Here is a 24,761-nt window from a genome sequence, read left to right on the forward strand (position 1 = left end):
TGATTCTTCACTGTGCAGAGAAAATATATGTAATTCTTTTTTAACCTGAATGAAAACGCTGGTGTCGGCCAACTGACTGCTTCATATATCTAGGCCAGATCTGTGGCTGTATCCGTTTAAGAAGCTTAGATTCTTTTCCCAGAGAAGAGGCGAAGAGCAATATAATTATAGCTTCTATAACAGGAATATCCAAAAATAAAAAAAATTAAAAAAAAGGATCCACCACTGTGTGGCAGGAAGAACAGTAGAAAAAAGATTATTCTTCGTCTCCAAAGACTAGATGTAAAACCTCAAAAAAACACAGAAATGTCACACAAAAATGCTGGAAGACTTTGTTGTAGACCCAGCCCCTGTACTAGGCCCCAGTAGACCAGACCAAACTGAAATGGAGTCACTGGCCCTAAGTGCCACACAGTCAGACTGGACCCTAAAACCAGGGCCCTCCTTGTTCTGCCTTTCAAGCCCCACTGTTGACTGCCCACTGGAAGGCCTGACCAATCACTTCGTTTGCCTGAAATCCAAGTCAATTAGAGCCATGCGTTTGCTTTTACCTTGTCTTCTGAAAGGTTTAAGGCGCACTAAATGAGCTTTGTGTAATGTACCCATTCCCACAAAGCAGCAAAATAAAAACAGGACACTGGAAGTGACTTCCTTCACCTTGGTGCTTCCGCAGAGGCCTGTGCATCTCCAGACAGGTGGCTTTCTATATAAACAAAAACCCTGTATCTCTCTGTTACCTCAAGGTACGATACTGCAAGGCTGGGGTTTGGAGCTGCCTTCTGAAATGTGTCTGATTAGCATTCATTGTTTTAAGAGGGAAAAACAAACTAGCCTTTATCTTCCACGTCAACCTGACACAAACCAGGGCATATCTGGGAAGAGAAACTGGCAATTGAAGAGTTGCTTCTAGGTGATGGATGTGGGGGAGCTCAGCCCACTGCGGGCGGTGCCATCCCTAGAGCAGGTGGATTTGGGTTGTGTAAAGACCCAGGCTAGCAAACCATGAGGAGTACCCCTCCCTGATCTCTGCTTCAGTTCCTGCCTCCAGGTTCCTGCCTTGACTTCCCTCCAGGAAGGACATAACATGGAAATATAAAATGAAATAAATTGCCAGGTGCGGTGGCGCACATCTTTAATCCCAACACTCGGGAGGCAGATGCAGAGGTGGATCTCTGTGAGTTTGAGGCCTGCCTTGTCTACATAGTTCCAGGACAGTCAGGACAATGTAGAGACCCTGCCTCAAAAAAATAAAGGAATGGAGGGAGGGAGGAAAGGTAGGAGAGAGGGGGGGGCGGGAGGGAGGGAGGGAGGGAAGGAGAAAGAGAGGGGGAGAGAGAAAGGAAAAAAGGAAGTAAGAAAGAAGGAATGGAGGAAGAGAGGGAGGGAGGGAGGAAAGAAGGGAGAGAGAGAAAGAGAACAAATAAATAAGTAATAAAAAAAGAAAGAAACCCTTTCTTCCCCAAGTTACTTTCAGTCAGTGGTTTACCACAGCAAGAGAAACCCTAACCAGGTCACTTTCCTTGTGGGCCTGTTTCTCTGAAACAAGGAAATTCTTTCTCCTCTTTTCTTATCGATGGAGAGCTGATCCAGGAAGGGCGAGAAGGGACTAGCAACTTGTAGAGGAGCAGCCTGCAGGAGGCAGACCCACCCTAACATAACTGACAGGGTCACATGAACAGTGTTGACCAAGGCAAATATAGGAGGCTGTTGTAAGAACGGCTTTCCTCCTCAACACCTATCCTTCAAAAGAATGCTCACTACACCGAAGACCCTAAACTGTGCCTCTAGCTCCATCTCTGAGGTCCTCTTACAAGAATAAAAGGCAAGCACAAGCAGGTCCCGGGCTCCTTTGATCACAGGAAACCTGATATCTTGAAGGGTTGCCAAAGAAAGCAGCCAGTGGCTCAGGGAAAGGCCTGTGATTAAGAACCTGAACATTGACCCGCCAGGGTGTGTGCAGGGGAGGGAGGAGAATGCAGTGACTAAAGAAAATGACTTTATGAGAATGTGCTTAAACTTCTGTTAGCACGTCTGTCCCTTGACGGACGTGAACAGCCACACCTAGCATGGCTCTCGGACACCGAGAAATAAGGGTAGGCAAGAGTGTTTAAGTGTGCTGAGGTGTGAGGTGTCAGTCAGTAACTTAATGTTATGGTTTGAAGTTTTAAATGCCCGTCCCTAGCCAGTGACTCTATTTTAAGAGGCTGTGGAACCTGGAGGAGGTAGGACCAAGCTGGCAGAACTGGGTCGTTAGGCGCGGGTTACAGCCCAGCCCAGGGATCCTGCCTCACCTCCTCCTCAGGCTCAAAGCACATGAAGAAACTGCCCCTGCCATCATGGCTTCCCCGAAACTGTGAGCTGAACTCAACAAACAAACTTCCTTCACTTACATTGACTCCGCCAAGCATTTCGGCCACACTGACATAAAAGTAAATAATGCACTTAATCTCTTTAACAAATGTTAAACTAACTTTTTAAAGTACAGTTTCTTTATACAATACATTATTTGTTATGCTTTATTTGTTCTACACTACAGTTACAGGTAACATATGTTTAAAACAAAAATAAAAGAGGAGAAAAATGACTTCATAGAGGCAGATGGATCAGGAGTTCAAGGCCAGCCAGGGCTACACAATCAATCTGAGGCCAGGCTTGGCTATATGAGACCTTATATAATAATAATAATAATAATTTATTATTAGTATTATCACTTTAGAACACAGAAATACAATGCTTGATCTGATTTTCTAATGCCCACAAACTTCTGTGCTCCTACCCCCGGGAGGTGATTATTTCTATAGGACCGACAGTAGGGTCAACAGAAGTTTGCTGCCTCCTAGGTAAAAATCCTCGCTGGGCATCTGGGAAGGCACATAATGCCTCCTGTGCCCTCACACACCCTCCTGCCCTCTCCTAGGCAGCAGAACTTCTCTCTCTAAAACTACAACAACAAGATTTGCTCTGCTGGAATCCAAACATCTCACTGGTGGCTACCTTGGCAATTCCAAGTCCGGGTTCCTTCCTTAAGGTTTGCTTACTGGACTGGGAGGTGACTCGGTCAGGAAAGGGCTTGCCTTGGCAGCAGGAGGATCTGAGCTTGATCCCCAGCACTGATGTGAAAAGCTGGGCTTGGTGGTGCATATGGAGAATCCCATCGCTAGGGAGGAGACAAGAGGCAGATCCTGAGACTCGCTGGCTGCTGGCTGTGCAGCCCAGCCTGTCTGGTGAGCTCCAGGCCAGTAAAAGACAGCTCAAAAACCAAGGTGGACAGAGCCAAAGCAACGAAAGCTTAGGTTGTCCTCTGGCCTCCACACGTATGCATACATACTTGTGTGCACACGTGGACCAGCACACACATGAATACACATGTGCACGCATACACAAACACACATATTACTGCTGTTTTTAAGTGAACCAATTCTATTTTGACAGAACTCATTATGTAATGGTCTGCTCTGTCCCTTTAAGAGACAAGCCACGCCCACCCCCACACCTCACCCCCAGGTGAGCTGATCTTCAGTTTCCAGCCTGAGTCCCTTCTCTCCCCCAGAAGAGCCAGCTTCTGCCTAGCTCCATTCTCCCCACTTCTCCCCTCCCCCCCACTCTCTCTGCTTTCCCCCCTTCTTTTACCCCCTCTCCCCTTCCCTTCCATAACCCACTAAATAAATATTCAACCTCACTCTGCATGGTGTGCCTATCCATGTCTCTGTCACTCACCCTCCACGTGGCTTGCTGCCCAGGGCCAGCCGCCTTCAAAGACCTGCAGCATGGTGCCATGGTGTGCCCATCTGTCTGTGTCTCCTCGTGGGACTCGCTGCCCCTCATGGCCCACCGCAGCCACTTGGGAACTGCGCCGTCCCTGCCTGGAACTGGTTGCTATCGGGGACCGCTGCCCACTGCCGCTGCCGCTTGGGGACCTGCAGCATTTCTGCCGCTGCAGTCACTCGGGATCCTTAGCATTTTAGTTAATCCATCACACATTAGACTAGGGGTTTCTATGTTGGCAGCAGACGGGAAAACACTGCAGATTTACTTTGTGATGCTGGAGATTTCCTTAACCCTCTAAACTTTGAACTCGCTCAACAGTAAACAGGAAAAGACTCCACGGCAGGAATCAAGACTGAGAAAGCACTTGATAAAAGATAGTATCCTCAGCAAATAAAAGGCTTTCATCCCACACAGTGCTGACCAAAAAGTCCCAAACTGTCCCCTCTGCGTACAGTGTCCAATCCCCGCCAACCACTGGCCAACAATACACGGGACTGCAGCACTGTGAAGGCTTAGCGACATTGGTCTGAAAGCACAAGATCAGGGCCTGAGGCAGTAGTGGGCATGGGAAAATGGACACATAGAAACACTAAGAACAGATATATACTATTACTGCCCAAAGGAAAACGGTGGTGGAGTGACCAAGTCCATCTTCTCCTAGGTGAAGAAAAGCATGAGGGTCAGAGGGAGGAGGGCCTGTTGTTGTCCCCTGAGGGCCAGCGTGAGTGGAGGAATCAACAGGACCAGCCTTGGCCTCTCCTGTCCTCTAGGCCAGGAAAGATTTCAAGAGCTGGGGCCTAATGGTAGGTAGCATCCACGGTGGATGTGGCAATCCCACAGGCGCCACAACCTAGGAGGGACCAGATTCCACTCATAGCTGACTCAGAGTTCCTGCAATGCCATTAGGAAGGAGAAATCTAAACTTTATTGTATAACTTATAATCAGTTTTTTTGGTTTGGGGTTTTGGGTTTTTGGGTTTTGTTTTTTAATTATGATACCCTTAAGTCAGAAAAAGAAAGGAGCCAAGCCTTGGTCCCTTGTTTCTCTATTGGCTCAGAGTATGATCATTTTTAAATTCCAAACTAATAGTATGAAATGATTCTTCTATATTTAGAAACATCGCATGTCTATGTGCAAATAAATTAGCCTTGAACTAGCAAGGAAATTAATAATAAATGAGCGAAGTGAACAAAATAGATTTCTGGGGAATTTTTGTCTTATTATTCCTGCAAAAAGAAACAATAATACTTCTCATAAGGCATATTATTAAATAGATGCATGAAATCCCTCTTGCGAGTGGAGAAGGTGGAGAAATGGTGGGGGGGCTGGGAAGAGAGAGCAGACAGGGACCTGTGACCTGCGTGTGACCTGGGGCCGCGAGAAAACACAGCTATCTAGAATCTCTGAGAAGCTGAAGTTGGCTGTCTTCCCATCTCAATCCATCATCTTACAGCAAGCTTGTGAGAAGACTATAACCCACGGCTGCTAAATCCAGAGAAATCTGTCAGGCTGTCTTCACTCTGAAGGAAAATGTTCAATCTTATTAAACCCCTGAAGCAACGGGCAGGACAATCCACCTGAGGCCATTGGGGCATGGAGGCTTCCCAGGGAAAGCAATGACCTGAAGAAAGGAGCTGCCTGACTCCGACATAAGGAAGCTGAATGAGGGCAGTTTTCTGAGCCAGAGTATTGGACAAATCTAGACTTGGCACCGGCAATCCTGTCACGTGCACACAAGTTCTCGCAGACTCAGCCTCAGAAACCACCAGCTAAATCTGCAAAGTCACGACGTCGCCAATTTTGCTTAAATGCCACCACCAAGTTAAATTGCTTCTCTGGTGACAAGACCACCCAGGGGATGGATAATACTTTCCTGAGACCAATGTTTAATAAGTGCCTCTCCTCTGCGATGCTCTCACACATAAAAATGAATTACTGCTTATAGACTAGGGCTGCCTGAAGGTCAAACTCTATAATATCACCATGAAAACGCACTTTGCATGAAAAGCCGTCTTAACTAAAATCGGGCCCCTGCCACATAGCAAATCTGGTTATTCCCCTTTGTGCTCGATTTCTACTCATTTTACAAACACCTGCAAAGGCCAGACTTCTCTCATCCTCTCCACTCAATGCAGGACAACAAGGCACTACCACTTAATCCAAAAGTTCTGTTCAAACACCCCTGGACTCTTCCAAAGAGAGCATCCCTTTTCGGCTGCCTCCCTTCCCCATCCCCACACGCTCCGCCTCTTTCTACCTCCCGTTCTCCTCAGCCTTGTTCTCCTGGGAATCTCCCCTCACTGTCTCCCACAAGCACTCATCATTGGGGCCAGTCTCTACTTGTTCACCTCACCCCTACCTGCATCTCCACAGATTTCGGAAGCCTACCTATCTCTTAACTCACATCTGGAAGGGTCACAGCCCCGGCCTCCTCCTCTCTTTAGTTTCTCCGTGGTCATCATACAAAGTTTAGGTGCCCTCAATTTAGACATTCAGCCCACCTTTCTCTTAGGAACGCCTCACCTTTGAACACATCTACACAGACATCACATAAAGACGTGGTGGTTTTAAAACAAACGTACACACTCACTGACACTCTTCCCCGCCAGAGATGAGGTCTGTCTACTTTCTCTCTCCTTGGGCCCAGGCTGGACTTGGCAGCACAGTTCTAACTACTGGAATGAGGTGAAAATGACAACGTGTGACTTACAAAGCAAGACTATAAAGAGCCACACAGCTTGTGCCTGCCCCTCCAAGGACTCCTTCCGAGAAGCGCTGAGTAAGTACGTCCTTCCGACACTTAGACACCCCAGGGCCACATGCAGATCTACAAACGTGGCCAACAAACAGGTATCCAAGGACCCCAGCGTTGGAGTCTTCTAACATGGCCCAGCCCCCACCTGAGAGGCGGGGCTCGAGATGAACCGAAGCCCAGTCTCTCCCATGCCCTAGTCTGAACACAGCTGATAGCAGTGGACCTATGGCCATCCCGTTAGTGCCTCAGCTAGGTTTGCGGGAGACTGGGCCTCACCGCCTGGGCAATGGGAACACGAACTGCTCTCAATAAATGCATTACCTCCTTCCTGAAGTCTAGTCCTTCTGTGTTGACTACCAAAGCTTTTCCACATCCAGTATGAACTGCTCTTCTTTTCTCAGATTCCCACCTCAGTCTCTAGACATCTGATTTACTCTCCTGTAAGGCCTCCCAGGAACCCAACACACCCACACTCCACAGCCTTCTCAACTCTGGCCTGGATCACAGAGACTCGCCGTTCTGGCTTTCGCACGGTCTACTCAACCACCAAGTGACATTTCTTAACCCCAATTCCTAACCCTCAGTCACAAGGCCCTTCATGCTCCCCAGGGTCAACGCACCTGCAGGCAAGGCCATTTCTGGGGCTTCCAAACTCTGTCTTTGTGTTCTGAGTCTTTCCCTCTCCCTCGCACCACTCACTCCTACCACACTTGGTCTTCACCCGCTCAAGCCGTTCACACAGCAGAGTGGCTTCAACAACCCTGATTTCTCACAGCTCCTGACTGAGGTCCAAAACAGAGGTGGCAGCAGATGGAGAGCCCAGCGGAAGCTGTTATTTCTGGTCCACAGATTGTTTTTGCTGCATCTTCATGTGGTAGACAGAGAGATCATCTCTGTCCTGTCTCTCCCCTAAAAAGGCACTAACTGGGCTGTGGGGATGCCTCAAACAGTACTTGTGTGCACGCATTGTACTGAGTTCGATACTCAGAACCCATGGTTGGGGTGGGGGGAGTTGCTGTTAAAAATAAACAGCCAAGGTAGCTTGTGTTTGTAATCCCAGCTGGGGAGGCAGACCACTGGGGCTCCTTGGCAGTCAGCCGAGCCTATCTGGAGAATTCATGCCAATTAAAGACATTGTCTCAAAAAAAACCAACATTGATCTCTAACCTACACACACACACACACACACACACACACATACACACACACACACACACACATACACACACACACACACAGAGGGAGAGAGAGAGAGAGGCATTAGCCTTATTCATGAGTCCAACCTTCATGGCTAAATGGCCTCCCGAAGTCCTCCCTCCAAATGCCCACACTGGGGCACCAACACATGAACGGAGATTATGCGAACGTCCAGGCCCATGCACTCTGAAAGTCCAGGTTCGGAGAAAGAAGTTGCTGGCTTCCTCCCTGGCAGGTAGGTGGTTTTCCCATCATCCACTTTCCTTGTCTGTCAGTCCAGACTGCCCCTGTGGTGTGGAATGTCCTTCTGTCTATGTGCTGCTTTTATTGGTTAAGGAATAAATCTGTTTCAGCTAGTGGCTTAGCAGAATAGGGCAAGGCGGGAGTCCCAAGCAGACAGAGGAGATGGCCGCCTACACCCAAGGCTGCGGGTGGTCACCACATGGAAGTGTCTCTAAATCAACAACATTTCATCTGCACTGGGAGCCACTGAGTTCAAGTTCTCCACAGTCACCTAACTTGCCACTTCAGGATCAGGAACACCTGTAGCTACTCAGCTCAGATGTTCCCCTAATTTCACAAGCACTTGGGGCATTCTCAGTGTCAGAGAGGTGAGCTGACTTATCCAACGTCTCAGAACCAGAAAAGGTCATGTGAAATCTGGAACCCAGATGTGACTTCATACCCAGCATGCTTTCCTCTCAACACTTAAAATTAACTCTGAAGCGAGAGGACAGACAGACACTCTACAGTAGCTATGCTACTGCCCTTCAAGGGGAAAGGGACACTGGGTGACTTCTAGATGATGTTAAGGTGGACAATGACATGCACGTCTTAGCCTGACACCACAGATCAGAAGCCCAGATCGGTCTGTGCCAAGCACTGTGCTCTGCAGAACTCATTCGATAAAGCAGCGTCACCACTAACTCCTGCCCCCAGGGCTTGTCACGAGTCTAAAAAATTAAAAATAAACCAAGTTTAAAAAAAGGAACCTCAATGCATTTAGTATGAAGCCCCAGCACACAGAAAACACTCCAGAACACTCCAGAAATGTCGTCACACTAAAAAGACTCCAAACAACACACAAATGGGAGGCAGGCCTGAGACTTCGTTCCTCTGCACCTTCAGATTCCAATTTCGTTTTAATTAACCGTGAGGAAAATATTTCTAAAGAGTGTGCTGTGTCCTGCTCAGCAATCATGAAAACAAAACAAAACTGGTTTTTGATTCAATGTCATTTTCTGAGAAACCATAAGTTTAGGGAGAGCAGTGGTTTTGTGGGCTCTCCACAGTCAGCAGAGTAAATCTGGGGAAGCTGTGACCGCTGCCTATACCCTCACAAGCAGATGAAAACGGCAGTAGTGCTGAGAGACCCAGAGACAGCAAGCAGTGGAACTCTTGGAACTCTCGTGGGCATCACACCTGGGGTTCTGATGCAAATCGCTGTGAGTTGTGGGTTTGTTCTCCTCGGTTCTCAGAGCTCAGGAAAAACCATGCTCTGGAAATAGTAAGCTAGACATGACAGCTCACACCTGTGACCCCAGCACTTAGAGGAGTGAGCCTGAGGACTGCGGCGGGTTCTAGACCAGCCTGGGGTCTCAAAACAACAGACAGACAAATGTCCCAGACAGAAGCACTCTGTAAGGTTCATTGTTACAACTGTTCCATATTATTAGTGTATTTATAAATCAAACACTACCAAAACAACATACAAAATGCTAGCTGAATGTCTGGGCATCTACTAGAAGGATGATGTGGTTTGGATGAAAATGGCCCCATAGCCAGGCGATGGTGGCGCATGCCTTAAATCCCAGTACTTGGGAGGAAGAGGCAGGTGGATCTCTGTGAGTTGGAAGCCAACTACAAGAGCTAGTTCCAGTACAGGCTTCAAAGATGCAGAGGAAACCCTATCTCGAAAAGAAGAAAATAAAGAAAAAAGAAAAAGAAAAGAAAATGCTCCCCATAGGGTCACAAGGAGAGGCACTATTAGGAGGCGTGGCCTCGTCGAAGTGGGTGTGGCTTCGTTAGAGAAGAGTGTCCTTAGGGGTGGGCTTTGAGGTGTCAGAAGCTCAAGCCAGGTTTGGTCACCTCCTGCTGCCTGTGGAGCCAGATGTAGAACTCTCTCGGCTCCCTCTCTAGCACCATGTTTACCTGCCTGCCACCATGCTTCCTGCCACAGCGATAATGGACTAAACCTCTGAACTCTAAGTCAGCCCCAACTAAATGTTTTCCCTTTACAAGAGTAGGTGTGGCCACGGTGTCTCCTGGCAGCAATAAAATTCCAACTAGGACAGGTGGCTTTAGACTATCCTCCACAGCAGGCGGGACAATACACTCGACACACCCTGTGTCCGAGCAGCGGCAAAGCATGCCTTTGATAAATGTTCCACAAGGACAAAGTGTTTTCCTTTTTCCTGGTCAAGAGAAACAGGCCCTACGTCCTTCACACACATTCAAAAAAGCTATTCTAGAACGCGATGAGGGGCCTGGGTGTGGCTCAGTGGCTGTTGCCCAGCACAGGAGGCTCTGGATTTGGTCTCCAGCACTACAGAAATCAAGTTCAGTGCCATGCACCTATAATCCTAGTACCTGAAAAGGGGAGGCAGGAGGATCAGAAGTCCAAGGTCATCTACTTCCGGATCCAGAGCAGCCTGAGATGTAAATAAATAAACAAACAAACAAACAAACAGTACCAAGACCTCCCACGTATCTTAGGCTGAGAAGACATGAGTAACACTGAAATATCAAAGAACTTGGTTCATTAAAGCAATGACATGGCGCCATGCCCAATACCCTCTGCTGAATAAAAACTTAACCAGCGCCCGTCTACTTTATACACACATAGCACTTTTTACAAACACTGCAGAAGGAAAGCACCCATCTCTTCTATTTACAAAGCACATTTCCTGTGGTTTATAGAAAGCTAGGAGCATATTAGGACATATATTCCTGCCTCCTGGCTGAGCCAGTCTCTCTCCCTGATTCTTAGCCTTTATTGTCTACTCCCGTCTGACTCCGTTCACACCGGTGGTCTCTCCACTCAGCAAGTGTGTGCTGTGGCTCACACTTGTGAACTGCCTCTGGCAAATACCCACAATGAGTATGGAGAGGTGTTTCAGGGACATCTCCTTTCAAGCTGAGGTCAGACTCTAGCAGGCTGGATAAACTACTTTCTTTCCTTTTCTCGCCCTACTGGCTGGGCCACACTTTCTATGCTCGTCCACACTGGCTCCAACAACCTCAGGATGCAGCAGGGAACTCATGAGCCATTGAGTTCCCAATCTCTTATATGCAACTTTAAAAATTGAATGTGCATTTGTCTGCAACATGAAGCAGTGTTTGTGAGCTAAGGTATAGCTCACAAACGAACAGATAAACCCACTGTTTTAGTACTGATTATGAAAGCATTTGAAGACAGAAGACAGACTCTAAGAAAGAAGTATCAAAGGCCACTTGGAGGAATACAATATGCCTAAAATGTCACCTAAAGGCATTTACTCTTAATACTAAATCTTGTTAGTTAAGTTGGCAACTTCTCTTACAGCATTATTTATAATAACAAAAATAACAGCCAATGAAGAGTAGAGACATCAGTGTCAACATACCAATGACAGTGTCACCAATAATTCCTGGGAGTCTCTTCAAGGTCATCACATGACACCAAGGAAATCAGGGTCACTTCTTGGGGTTCTTACTCTCATTAATAGAAGAATTTAAGACGGCTCTCTTACTGGAGTTTCCAAGAAAACCCCATGGCAGAGAAGCAATAGATCTCGGCAGCTGTCTGTGAAGGAAGATGAAGCAAAGAGAGAAAGCAAACTACGATGTTCTGGTTAAGCCCCGATGTTCTGGTTAAGCCATGATATTCTGGTTAAGCCACAATGTTCTGATTAAGCCATCATGGCCATCAGCCACATTGGCAAAGGAGCAACCAAATGAAGGTAGGGAGCATTAAAGAAAGAGTAAAAAGTCCCAAAGTAACATTAATATATATAATATAAGGTTACTTTGCCTAGAACATATATATATTCCAGTGCGCCAAAGAATGAGGGAGAAGAGAAGGAAGGCAGAAGTTATGACCTTCTGTGCCAGGACTCAGGAAGCAGACAGACCCCAGGGAACAGTGGATGGGACCAGGGGCAAAGGCAGAAAAGCCTGGAATTGGGAAAGGAAAAGCACATCATCTCATTAAGGGGTAATTAGTCCTCCTACCTCTTTGATAGCTTAAGGTGAAACTACCTCAGTGAGGAATGGTTCCTTGGCCAGATGCTAGATCAACCCAACTGGGTTAACTCTTAGAGGAGGAGACAATAGCACACAGCCACCTGACGGAGGACTCCATTTCTACCCATACCACAGTGAAGCATAAAACCATCATTCTTTTTAAACTGTGGCAAATTTCCTATAATCTAATAGCATCCAAAACAAATTATACATATTTGGTATGATTCTGACAAACATTATTGAAGGTAATCAATTTCAAGACACACAGACTAAGCTGTTATATGCGACAGCATGCCTGTAATCCTAGTACTCAACAGGACCATGAGATCAAGACCATCCTGAGCTGCATGGTAAGAGAGACAGGGAAAGATATGGGGCGGGGGGAGAAGGGGAAGGGAAAAAGGCAAGGAAAGGGAATGAGGAGAAAGCAAACCAGTTTCTACAGTCAAGAAAACAGGATAAACTGCTGGCATTTCTTTTCAGTTCACTGCGAGGTTAACTGAAATTTCATTTGGAAATAAAATCTGGCAGGAATGGTAAAGAAGAAACTCGGACAGCACGGGAAAGGAAAAAAAACATCAGTGAGGGAGATGCGCCTCCCACAGCCTGTGTACATCCTGTGAAGTTACCTGCTGTCAGTGAGCATGCAAATCAAGGAGGAAAAAACAGGCAAGAGTTTAGTGTCTGCTACAGCGGTGTTTGGAATAGGTGGGGGAAACCCCCAGGCAAGCAATGGTGTTGGGTGCCTGGGCAGCGAACTGTATGGGGGGAGGTTGAGGTGCTGAAACGCTTCTGATTAAAATAAACTCCAGATGGAAGACTGAAATGTAAAAAAATAAAACCATCAAAACATAAAGTCCAAGTGAAGAAGGCGTTTCTAGGAATGATTCATAAGCTAGAAGCTATAAATGAAAAGATAATTGCTTAGTATTTTTGCTTGGGAAAAACAATCACCATGAAGTCAAAGAAGGGACTGCAAGCTAGGAAGAGCAAACACCACCTCATCTCATGGATGGAGGTCGCACCTGGCAAAACAAGACAGGGAAACGCGGACAGTACCATGGAGAAACTGGCAATGACGACAGTTTAACGCTTTACCGAAAATGAAATATAAATGTCGAGCACATCCAAAGACGTGGATACATGTTCCTGTCAGAAAAAGGTGGAGAGGTTCACGTCTGAGGCTGCGGCAGCAAGCTTACCACGAATGAGGTCAATACGGGCTACCTGGTGAGACCCTGTCTCCAAATAAAGGAGAAGAATAGGGAGGGGGATAGAGGTGCGGTGGTAAGGGGGGGAGGGGATGAGTCATCGTTCTTTTGTGAGACAAGCAAAGCTGGAAATGTGCAAGAATACGGACCACATGGTGTGGGGAAGCAGACGTTCACACATGCCAGTGGGATAACTGGCACTTCCCATGGAGCGGGACTTGGCACAATCCAAAGTGAAGAGTCACACTCTTCTAAGAATTCTTCCCACAGGCATGATGCACACAACGTGTATTTGCTGCAGTTTGCTCCGGCAGGAAAATCCCAGCTCAGGACACGGCATGCCAAGACAGGCTTCCTCTGGCTGTCAAGTTACCGTTCTACTGCTGTGAAGAGACACCATGACCAAGGACGCTGGCTGGCAGGCATGGCGCATGAGCAGTGGATCCTGATCCACATGCAAGAGCAAGAGTGGAGGAGAGGGGGCATGGAGGGCGGGGCGAGAGGGAGAAAAAGGAGGAGAAAGGGGGAGGGGAAAGAGAGGGAGGATGAGGGAGAGACTGGACCTGGCACAGGGCTTTTGAAACCTCAACGCCCACTCTAGTATCACACCTCCTTCCACAAGGCCACACCCTCCCAAAGGCCACACCTCCTCCCCCGAGGCCACACCTCCTCCACGAGGCCACACCTCCTCCCACAAGGCCACACCTCCTAACCCCCTCTGCAACAGTATAGGGACTAACTAGGTATTCAATACATGCGCCTATAGGAATCATTCTCATTCAAACCAACTTACTGATTGCTCTGTGCTAAACAAACTGAGCAGCAGTAGGTGCAGGAAGGCATTCTGGCCCCATCTTTTCATCCTCAAATGAGATAATGCTCCCATGAAAGCCCTCTCCATACCAGAGGCAAAGAAACAGAGGTAAGGAAGGGAAGTCCAAATGCTAACAAACCCCAAGCCTTTAACCCCAGCACTTAGAAGACAAATACAGGAGGATCTCCATGAGTTCAAGGACAACCTGGTCTACATAAAGAGAATTTTTTCCATACATGACATTTAAATGCCTATTAATGAGAAACAAGCTAAATATTGCCTATCTTAGACATAAAATAATATATGTATGAACAGGCATGTCCAAATGGCCTTAAAAATAAAACTATGGCGAGGCTTGGTGGTATTTGGGAGGCAGAGGCAAGAGGACGAGAAGTTTAAGGTCAGTCTAGAACTGGAAGAGACGTCTTTAAAAACAAATAGCTAAGGAAACGGCTTAATTGGCAAAAGTGCTGTTCTCCATGAGGAACTGAGTTCAAAACCCCAGTCCATACTGGATGGCAGAATGCTTATTCTCCATGAGGAACTGAGTTCAAAACCCCAGTCCATACTGGATGGCAGAATGCTTGTTCTCCATGAGGAACTGAGTTCAAAACCCCAGTCCATACTGGATGGCAGTGAATCCCAGCACTCAGAAGCAGAGGCAGGAAGATCTCTGAGGTTGCAGCCTGTCTAGTCTACAGAGCAAGTTCCAGGAGAGCCTAGGCTACACAGAGAAACCTGTCTTGAAAAGCAAAAACCCTCTGTATCGAAAAACCAAAAAAAAAAAAAAACAGCACCCATGTGAAAAACAAGGTCACTACCAATGCCTGTGACCCCATCAGTAGGGACAGAGACAGAAAATTCACCAGCCTGGCTAAAATGTTGAGCTTCAGGCTCAGTGGGCGACTTTATCCCAACAAGTAAGGTGGAGAGAGATAAAACCACTTGTTTTTCTCTGGCCTCTGAACACAAACACACATACAACAATGAAGCTGCTGGACACCTGGCTCACTGTCTGAGCCCTTACCTGGGTTCAATCCCCAGGCCCGGGTTCATCCAGCAGCCCCAGCAAAACAAAAACAATTTTATTTTCTTTCTATTCCTCCCCGTTTCTAATTTTTCTAAAATAAATTATTTTAATCCCCCCCCAAAAAAACACATATTTTTAGAGCTTAATGTTGGTGGGTTTTTTTTTTCAATTTTCATTAACAACTTAGGTAACCTGAATCACCAGGCAACTGACCTCCACCTCTGACCCGGCACACAGTCAGAAAGACTGAAAGTTCTAGGCCAGCCTTGGCTACCTAGCAAGATCCTGCTGGATCAAACCACCAATCAACCAACAAATCCTTTGATCTCTTCTTTAAATTAAAAATGTAAAACCATGGTATCTTTACAGCTGGTACTCAGCCAGTTTAAAGTTTGTGAGGGTCTCAAAAGAGATTTTACAACAGTCAACAAGGAAAGCTGCAAATTAACCCCAAGAGGGTATAAAATGAGCTTAGCCTGCAGCAAAGGCTCCTCGCAAGGATGCTTTGTTCTGCTCTGCCGGTGGGTGTGTAGTATCTGTTTTTACTACACCATAGATTATTCAGTTCAGAGAATCTGCTAAAAGACCTCAGCCCCTCCCACTACTCAGCTTTCCCCCTTGGGACTGTCAGGCAGGCTGTCACAAAAACATACAAGCAGGAAGTGGAGGAAGCCTAAGGAAGATCCATGCAGACATATGGAAAGGGAGGGTGCTGAGCAATAACCTGGGCAGGACGCCCCTGATGTCACCCGAGGAGACCTTTGGATTAGCCTTTCTTCTCTACACCTACTTTACATTTAAATAAGTGACATCCCAGATCTGGGCTATATCTAAGGCTAAATGGTTAAAGAACAACACATCATTCCACTGTTCTTCCCCTCTGCCTCTTCTCTCCTCGGGTTTCTGGCTCTGGTAACCATTCCTTTTTCCCTTTAAATACTATTTCACTGAGAGGAACACCATGCTCAGGAGATGGGCTACGGCTGTCACACACAGTATCCCTGACAGGAACACCATGCTCAGGAGATGGGCTACGGCTGTCACACACAGTATCCCTGACAGGAACACCATGCTCAGGAGATGGACTACGGCTGTCACAGTATCCCTGACAGGAACACCACGCTCAGGAGATGGGCTACGGCTGTCACAGTATCCCTGACAGGAACACCATGCTCAGGAGATGGGCTACGGCTGTCACAGTATCCCTGACAGGAACACCACGCTCAGGAGATGGGCTACGGCTGTCACAGTATCCCTGACAGGAACACCATGCTCAGGAGATGGACTACGGCTGTCACACACAGTATCCCTGACAGGATCACCACGCTCAGGAGATGGGCTACGGCTGTCACACACAGTATCCCTGACAGGATCACCATGCTCAGGAGATGGGCTACGGCTGTCACAGTATCCCTGACAGGATCACCACGCTCAGGAGATGGGCTACGGCTGTCACACACAGTATCCCTGACAGGATCACCATGCTCAGGAGATGGACTACGGCTGTCACACACAGTATCCCTGACAGGAACACCATGCTCAGGAGATGGACTACGGCTGTCACAGTATCCCTGACAGGATCACCACGCTCAGGAGATGGGCTACGGCTGTCACAGTATCCCTGACAGGAACACCATGCTCAGGAGATGGGCTATGGCTGTCACACACAGTATCCCTGACAGGAACACCACGCTCAGGAGATGGGCTACAGCTGTCACAGTATCCCTGACAGGAACACCACGCTCAGGAGATGGGCTACGGCTGTCACACACAGTATCCCTGACAGGAACACCACGCTCAGGAGATGGGCTACGGCTGTCACAGTATCCCTGACAGGAACACCACGCTCAGGAGATGGGCTACGGCTGTCACAGTATCCCTGACAGGATCACCACGCTCAGGAGATGGACTACGGCTGTCACAGTATCCCTGACAGGAACACCATGCTCAGGAGATGGGCTACGGCTGTCACGGTATCCCTGACAGGATCACCACGCTCAGGAGATGGACTACGGCTGTCACACACAGTATCCCTGACAGGATCACCACGCTCAGGAGATGGGCTACGGCTGTCACAGTATCCCTGACAGGAACACCACGCTCAGGAGATGGGCTACGGCTGTCACAGTATCCCTGACAGGATCACCACGCTCAGGAGATGGACTACGGCTGTCACAGTATCCCTGACAGGAACACCATGCTCAGGAGATGGGCTACGGCTGTCACACACAGTATCCCTGACAGGATCACCACGCTCAGAAGATGGACTACGGCTGTCACACACAGTATCCCTGACAGGAACACCATGCTCAGGAGATGGGCTACGGCTGTCACACACAGTATCCCTGACAGGATCACCATGCTCAGGAGATGGACTACGGCTGTCACACACAGTATCCCTGACAGGAACACCACGCTCAGGAGATGGGCTACGGCTGTCACAGTATCCCTGACAGGAACACCATGCTCAGGAGATGGGCTACGGCTGCCACCCTATCACAGCGCTCAGGCTCTTACTGACATAAGGGAGTCCTTGCATATAAATATTTATTCAGTAAAGGAGACAAGAGGGCTTTGTTGTCACACAGGCGTGCTCCAGTAAGCAAGTGGCACAGCGGTGCAGCGTAGGAAACACCATCCACGGTAAGTTCCCTGCCCAGCTAACGCCTTAGCATGCTTGGAGAGCAGTATGCAGAGAAGGTATTTTTGAGATCCCTTGCAATAGAAAGAAAGCATGGTACCCAACATCTAAACAAAAAGTAGAAAAATAACCTGGGCATAGACTACAAAGTATCAAAGAACATGACAGAAATTTGTTTATTTTAAGCTTATAGGTCTGTTAAGGGGATTAGTAGCAGCCAGACGGTGGTGGCACAGTCTTTTAATTCCAGCATTTGGGCAGCAGAGGCAGGCTGATCTCTGTGAGTTCGAGGCCAGCTTGGTCTACAAGAGCTAGTTCCAGGACAAACCCCAAAGCTACAGAGAAACCCTGTCTTGAACAAAACAACAACAACAACAAAAAAGATCAGTAGCAAAATATGCGGCACCAGCATCATACAAGGAAATCTAAGGCTTTCTCAAGAGAGTTCATGTAAGACAAGAAGGGGACATTTAACTTAAGTCCTTTAGTCCCAGCACTCGGGAGGCACAGGCAGGTGGATCTCTAGGAGTTCAAGGCCAGTCTGATCTACAAAGCAAGTTCCAGGACAGCCAGGGCAGCTACACGGAGAAACTCTGACTCAAACAAAACAAAACAAAGAAGAAAGGAAAGTTTTAGGAATATTTTCTAACTGCAAGCTCTCTGGTGAAACAAAATAATCACAATCAAGCCAAGTCAGACCAGATTAAAAGATGTCCAGATTTAATTAGACACCTGCACTCCCAGGTGGCCCTGAAGGGAATGAGAAGTCGCCAATTGTGACCACCAGAGAGAAAAAGGGAAAACCACGCATTTATTTTCTGGCGAGTAGTTTAAATAACCCTAACCCATGGGAGTGGTCTTGAACTTTCCTGGGGAGGGGGATCAAGGTCGAGGGGTACAGGGGAGGGGCCTCCAAAGATGGAGGCCAGCAGAGGCTGGGATTTATAGAAAAAAGGGGAAAAAAGAAAAAGTAAGTCCAAAAAGTTTATGATTTAGATTGAAATACTCTGGGGACGAAAAATAATGACCTTACAATTAAATAAGGACATAATCACAGTTTGCTACACTGCATCCTAGCCAACACTGGGATGCTGGTGAGCACCAGATTTGAATCCACACATCTCACTGGCCAGCCCTTCGCGAGAAGCCAGGCAGTGCAGGCACACTCCTTCAGGGCAGACCCACCTGCACTGCCAGTCCAAAGGCCCTCACAGGTAAGGTTATCTGGCCTGCTCAACACAGCCTTATCACAGAGAAAAGCAAGTAGGAAAGGGAAAAAAAGGAGCAGGAAACAAAGGGAACTAGGGAAACAGAGGGTAGCAGCTGGAAGCAGCCACACAGGCACTTCAATCCAAAGCATCAACAAGCCTTGCTGAGTACTTACATTCCCTGGGGTCTGGCTGATGGCAGGCGGCCTGTCACAAAGGTTTAGGGAAATTCCTAGCAAGAATAAAGCAGCTGGCCTCCCCCACACACACACACTCTCCAAAGGGGCAGGGTGTCCAGCTGAGAACTATGACAGCAAGACAAGTGACTCTGTCACACACAGGAAACACTTGAACACTATGATGACTCTCCTTACAACTCCTAGAACTAGGAACTTAAAAATCCCATAAACCACACGGTGCCTTAACCGGCTGAGGCAGCTGCTGGACACCTAAACCAAACAGCACTTTGGCGCACTTCAAAGTAACAAGCTGTTACTGAAAAATATCAGCATGTTAAACGTGGCAGTGCAAAAACACATACACAGACACGCACGGAACACACAAACCAATCACATACACACATATGTATTACCCAGACAGTCTGCATGAAAAGTCAGATGAAATAATACTGGTTTATAAAGGTTTATAAAGACAAACTTTCTAACTCTTTGACCCACAAAGGTCAAGTTACTTAGTTAATTCAGTCAACCACACAGGCTCAAAGAGGAAACACAACCCCCCAAAACCAAAAATCTAGACAGTGTGTGTGCATGTGTAAAGATACATGAGTAACAAACTCATGAGCATATAACATATTGTATGTTAGGTTTATAAACACACACAGTGTGAACTTAGAATGGGGGGTTACTAGGGTTAAAATTCTACCTTACAAATTAATCGCAAATAGAATACAGTAAAAGTAAAATATGGTTTTATTTATATTTTTAATAACTCATGCTCGAAACTCATACCAAAGGCAAACACCGGCGGCAAGTAAGCAGAAAATGAAGTGTCCTACGGGGCACACAACAGGAACGATTCCTAAACCCACTTGGTAAACACTGGGTATTTTCTTTAGCATTTGTAAACCGTCACCCTTACCAGTTTCACAGCAGCGCTCTTCATTGTAGTCAATATTTCAATCGAAACCCACAACCTACTCTGGCCACATCCCCATTATGATTCTATTCCTGGCGATTTCACTTGAGTTGCTGTCTTAGGAAGAAAATAGAAAGCCGCGGTGCACGGGATCTCTAAGATTCACCTGGCCACTAAGATCCAGACCATGAACGCTCCCTTCCCCCAACCAAGCAGACAGGCAGCACTCTACAGTTTCGGGACTCCTAGTATGACGAATATCTACATCCAAACACTCTGGCCATTGGCTCAAAGACCACCAAGAATCCTAACTGGCAGGTAGGAAGACTTCTCAAATCACGGTCCCACCTGAACCCCATCACTTCCAGGATCTGGCGGTGACCCTGAGGCCAGCGCGCTGCCTGAGTGGTCCTCCCAGCGCGTAGCCTAGCACCTCCGCCGGCTCTCGCTCCCCTTCTCCTCCCCAGTACACTCGCACGCGATTGCGCACACCCGCTCGAGCACGCCGGAGCACACTCGCTCACACTCACGCTCCAGCGAAGAGGCCCCTTTGCCCGCTCCGCGCTCGTGAGTGGCTCCCAGGCTCGGCCACCGAAGCGTGCCGGGTCGGGGTCGCCCAGACACCGCTCCGAGGCTCCGCGCGGTCGCCGGGAGCCTGCCACCGCCTACCTTGCTCGCCGCGGTCCATGTCTGTGCCACCTCGCTCCCGGCGCTCCGCCCGCCGCGCTCCTCCGCGCCGCTCCGCGCTCCGCCCGCGGCCGCCGCGCAGTCCCCACCCCGGGCGTTGGCGCCGCCCTCCCGGGAGCCGGTCCCGGGCGTCACCGACCACCTGACCGCGACCTGTGCGCTCCGCCACGTCGGCGCGGGCGGCGGCGCCGCGCAGGAGTCCCGAAGGTCGGGAAAGGCCAGGGAGGGGCTGAAAAGGGAAGGAAAGGGGACTCCGAGGCTGGGCGAGCAGCTGCGAGTCGGTGGCGTTTGCACTTCGCTCGCAAAAGTTTCCTCCCAGGCTTCTGGCCTCGCGACTGCCCCTTTCTCCGCCCCTGTGCACCTGCTCGAACGGAAAACACTGTTTGCAAGGTGGAACGAGTCATTTGGGTGACTTAGTGTTCTTGAACCATGGCCATACTTGATTCAGAGTAAATTCTTATTACTGTTGAAGTGTTTATGTGTGTGTGTGTATGTATGTATATGTATATATCAACATTAAGGTAAATTTGGCATGGAAGGAAATACTATAATATGAAAAAGAATTCGAACTACATACGTCTGGGAGTGTAGCTTAGTGTTAAAAGTGTAGACGTAGCATGTTCGAAGATGGTACATTTGAGACTAGCGTGGAATATAACAAGATGCAAGACCCTGTCTCAGATTTTAAAAAGAACGCTTGCCTTATCCCTTCATCTCTAAGAGTTTACATACTCATTCATGTATGGAAATGTTCTCGTTTTTCTTCCTGTGTGGGAACCCGCGTGTCGCACCGCTGAAATACTGCCCAGGCAGGACCTTGGAGCTGGAGATAGCTCTTCATGAATAAGCAAGGTTGGCCTAGTTGGGGCTCTGCGTGTCAACTTGACACAAGCTAGTGTCATCTGACAGGAAGGAACCTCAGCTGAAAAAATGCTTCCTTGAGCTACAGCTGTGAGGCCTTTCTCATTTAGTGACAAAGGGAAGGCCCTGCACATGTTGGGTGGTGCCATCCCTGGGCTGCTGGTCCTCCGTTCTCTAAAGTTAGATGCGCAAGTCATAGAAAGCAAGGCAATAAGCAGCTGCTCTCCATGGCCTCTGTCTCAGCTACTGCTTCTGGGATCCTGCCCTGTTTGAGTTCCTATTCTGTCTTGCTTCAGCGATGAACAACAATGCTCAAGTAAAAGACAAATAAACCCTCCCCCCCACCACAACTTGCTTTTTGGTTATGGTGTTGCACAGCAATAGAAATCCTAACTAAGACAGGCTCCAAGAAACTATTTAAAGAAAAGGACAGAGATCCCTTCTTGGCTGCATGTAAAAGAATAATTTCAGCACTAGGGAAGAAGAAGAAGGAAGACCACAAATTTGGAGTCAACCTGGGCTACCAAGAGCTGAGAGAGAGAGAGAGAGAGAGAGAGAGAGAGAGAGAGAGAGAGAGAGGGAGGGAGGGAGGGAGGGAGGGAGAGAGAGAGACAGAGAGACAGAGACAGAGAGACAGAGAGACAGACAGAGAGAGAGAGAGAGAGAGAGAGAGAGAGAGAGAGAGAGCGAGAGAGAGAGCGCATTATTTTCCACTTTACTTACAGGAGCAATGAGCACAGTGTAACTAGAAGGAAGGAAGCCAAGGATGGCTGGCAGAGACAAAGGCAGAATGGATCTGGTCATGTAGACCTGCATTCTACCAAAGAAAGATCAATGCCTGCTTTGTAAAATCATTATTATTTCGACTCCTGTTACATGGCTCAAGTGCAACCCTGATACACCAGGGCATTTTGCAACCTAATCTGTTAAGCCTGGCATGGTGGTGCCACACTGATAGTCTTGGTAGCTGGGAAACGGAGGCAGTAAGATCAGGAGGTCATGCTCACATTTGGAGACATAAAAACTTAGAAGTCAGCCTGGGCTCCATGAGACCCTGTCTCAAGAGCAGAGACAAGGAGCGGGAGAGGCTGCATAGCTGGGGGAGCTTCCCTAGCATGCGTGAAGCCCCGGGGTTATAGCTGTGTACCAAATCAGGCTTACTATGTGACCTAGGCTGGCCTCAAATATATTATCTCCCAAACTAGAGACATGCGACACAGTAGCCAGGTAGATTCTTTTATAAACTAATCCATTGCTGAAATCTCTACAAGAAACAGTAGATTTTTTTTCAAAATCTTCACTGAACGACTTAAAGACTAGGGACTTCCAGTATGGATGGCTGACTTAGATAGGGTGGGTTTGGCAGGCACGGTTCCCTGCCACTAAATAAATAAATAAACAAACAAAAAACATTATGTACATGAAAATTTGGTACTCTGCCCTTGTCATGCATACCTCCCCACCCTGAAAGCCATCAGAGATCATACAAAGTATAGAAACATCTGGATGCTTTCTGCCGTGACACCCCTAAGTTTGGGGCAAGGATGCTGTCTAAGTTAGGGTTTCTATTGCTGTGAAGAGACACCATGACCACAGCAACACTTATAAAGGAAAACATTTAATTGCGACTGGCCTACAGTTCAGAGGTTCAGTCCACTATCATCACGGCCGGAAGCATGGCAGCATGCGGGCAGACATGGTGCTGGAGAAGGAGCTGAGAGTCCCACGTGATCTGTGGCAGCAGAAGTGAACTGCCACACTGGCTGTGACTTGAGCATCTGAGCCCCCAAGCCTGCCTCCTCCAACAAGGCCACACCTCCTAATACTGACATTCCCTTTGCACCTATGGGGGCCATTTTATTCAAACCACCGCAGGAACCAATAGAGGCCCCGACTGTCTCTGGTTCTTTCCTTACACCTGTGTTAGAGCATCAGCTGCCTCTTGGCCACACTTCAGACCAGCATGGCCATCACAAAGCTTACCTGGGAATGAGGCCAAAAACCCCAATAATGCATGCAGGCCTGCCAAGACAAGAGATTTCAGAGATGCCTGCCCATGGAGGGGTCATGATCTGTAGAGATGGTACAGGTATGAATAGAGGCCTCTGTTTGGAAATAAGGCCTCCTTCCCCCAAGAGAGGCACTGAAACTCATTTTCTAAAGCCAGGGCCGAGTGCTGTGGCCTCCCAGTAGCCTGGACCTAGAGTCTCCAGATAAAATAAAGGGCACCAATTTCAATTTGAATTTCAAGAAAATGATAAGTTTCCTGGTTTATGATAGTATTAGTATACCCCTTATCGTGTTTGTGGTGTATTTTAGTGTTAGCATACCCCCTATGGTGTTTACTGAAAATATTTATTCCCTCCTCAGCCACCATCTGAGGCATCCTCTGTCTTTATTTGCTGAGTGCAGCAGCTCCAGGGCGACCCTGACTGGCTGGCTGGTCAGATAGCAGCACGGCAGAGCACAGATGGGAAGTTGTCATTGTCCGGGAGAAAGACTGGCCTTCCCTGCTCAGACTGTCACAGTTCAAAGGGCTGAGACGTTAAACTTTGGAGAGAAATCTATTCGGTGTCACATAGTTGATACTGAATTGCTTAAGACACCATCATAGCTGTCTCACGTCCTCGAAGGTGTATGAGCGATGGTGACGATGAAACCAAGACGTTAAGAATGTGCTCTAACGGAATTCTGACATGCAATCCCTGAGTAGCAACAGGAAATGCTCTCACAGCATTGATCTGGGCTATCTTAAGAAAAGCCATAGACCACTTAACCCCCTGGCATGTTCAGCCCCTCTGAATCCTGGGTATTATTTAGGCTGTATTATGAGAGCTGGGAGGGGGAGGAAGCCCAGGGGAGACACAGCCCCTTTTCTCCTGAGATTCAACCATTGCTGTTATCACGGATTCTCGCTCTCCCATCCTGCCTGAAGATGGCCCAAGGGTGTAAACATCATCGGCTATTTTAGAATCAATGATAATATAATTAACAATATTTTTTCTTCTTTTGTTTCAGTGCTTGGAATTGAATCCAGGATGTTGCTCTTGCCAGGCAAGGGATATTGCAAGTGAGCTGCATGCCCAGACCTGGCTTTGAGTCAGTGTTTTACAAACCATTTCACTGGTCCAGGGATAAAGGTTAGCTTTCCTAAGTATCAGTGTTCTTCCTGCACAGACAGGGCAGGAGAACGGCAAGTGCAGGGTCAGTGCTGAACAGCCGCACACGCTGTTGCTCAAAGGCAAGCTGCAAGGCCAGATACATAG

At 47.9% G+C, this 24,761-nt stretch overlaps 1 protein-coding gene across 3 annotated transcripts in view; it reads right to left on the minus strand.

Annotated features, from left to right (window-relative positions):
• Positions 1-20,760, minus strand: part of Tpd52 (tumor protein D52) — a 115,943-nt gene extending 95,183 nt beyond the window's left edge. For all 3 annotated transcript variants that reach the window (XM_075971481.1, XM_075971480.1, XM_075971479.1), the window contains exon 1: positions 20,617-20,760. In XM_075971481.1, coding sequence (XP_075827596.1) covers positions 20,617-20,635 — 19 coding nt within the window. In that variant the 5' untranslated portion in view covers positions 20,636-20,760. The remainder of the gene's footprint in view (positions 1-20,616) is intronic.
• Between the last annotated feature and the right edge of the window lie 4,001 nt (positions 20,761-24,761).

Source organism: Microtus pennsylvanicus, chromosome 5, assembly GCF_037038515.1.
Source record: "Microtus pennsylvanicus isolate mMicPen1 chromosome 5, mMicPen1.hap1, whole genome shotgun sequence".
NCBI lineage: Eukaryota > Metazoa > Chordata > Mammalia > Rodentia > Cricetidae > Microtus > Microtus pennsylvanicus.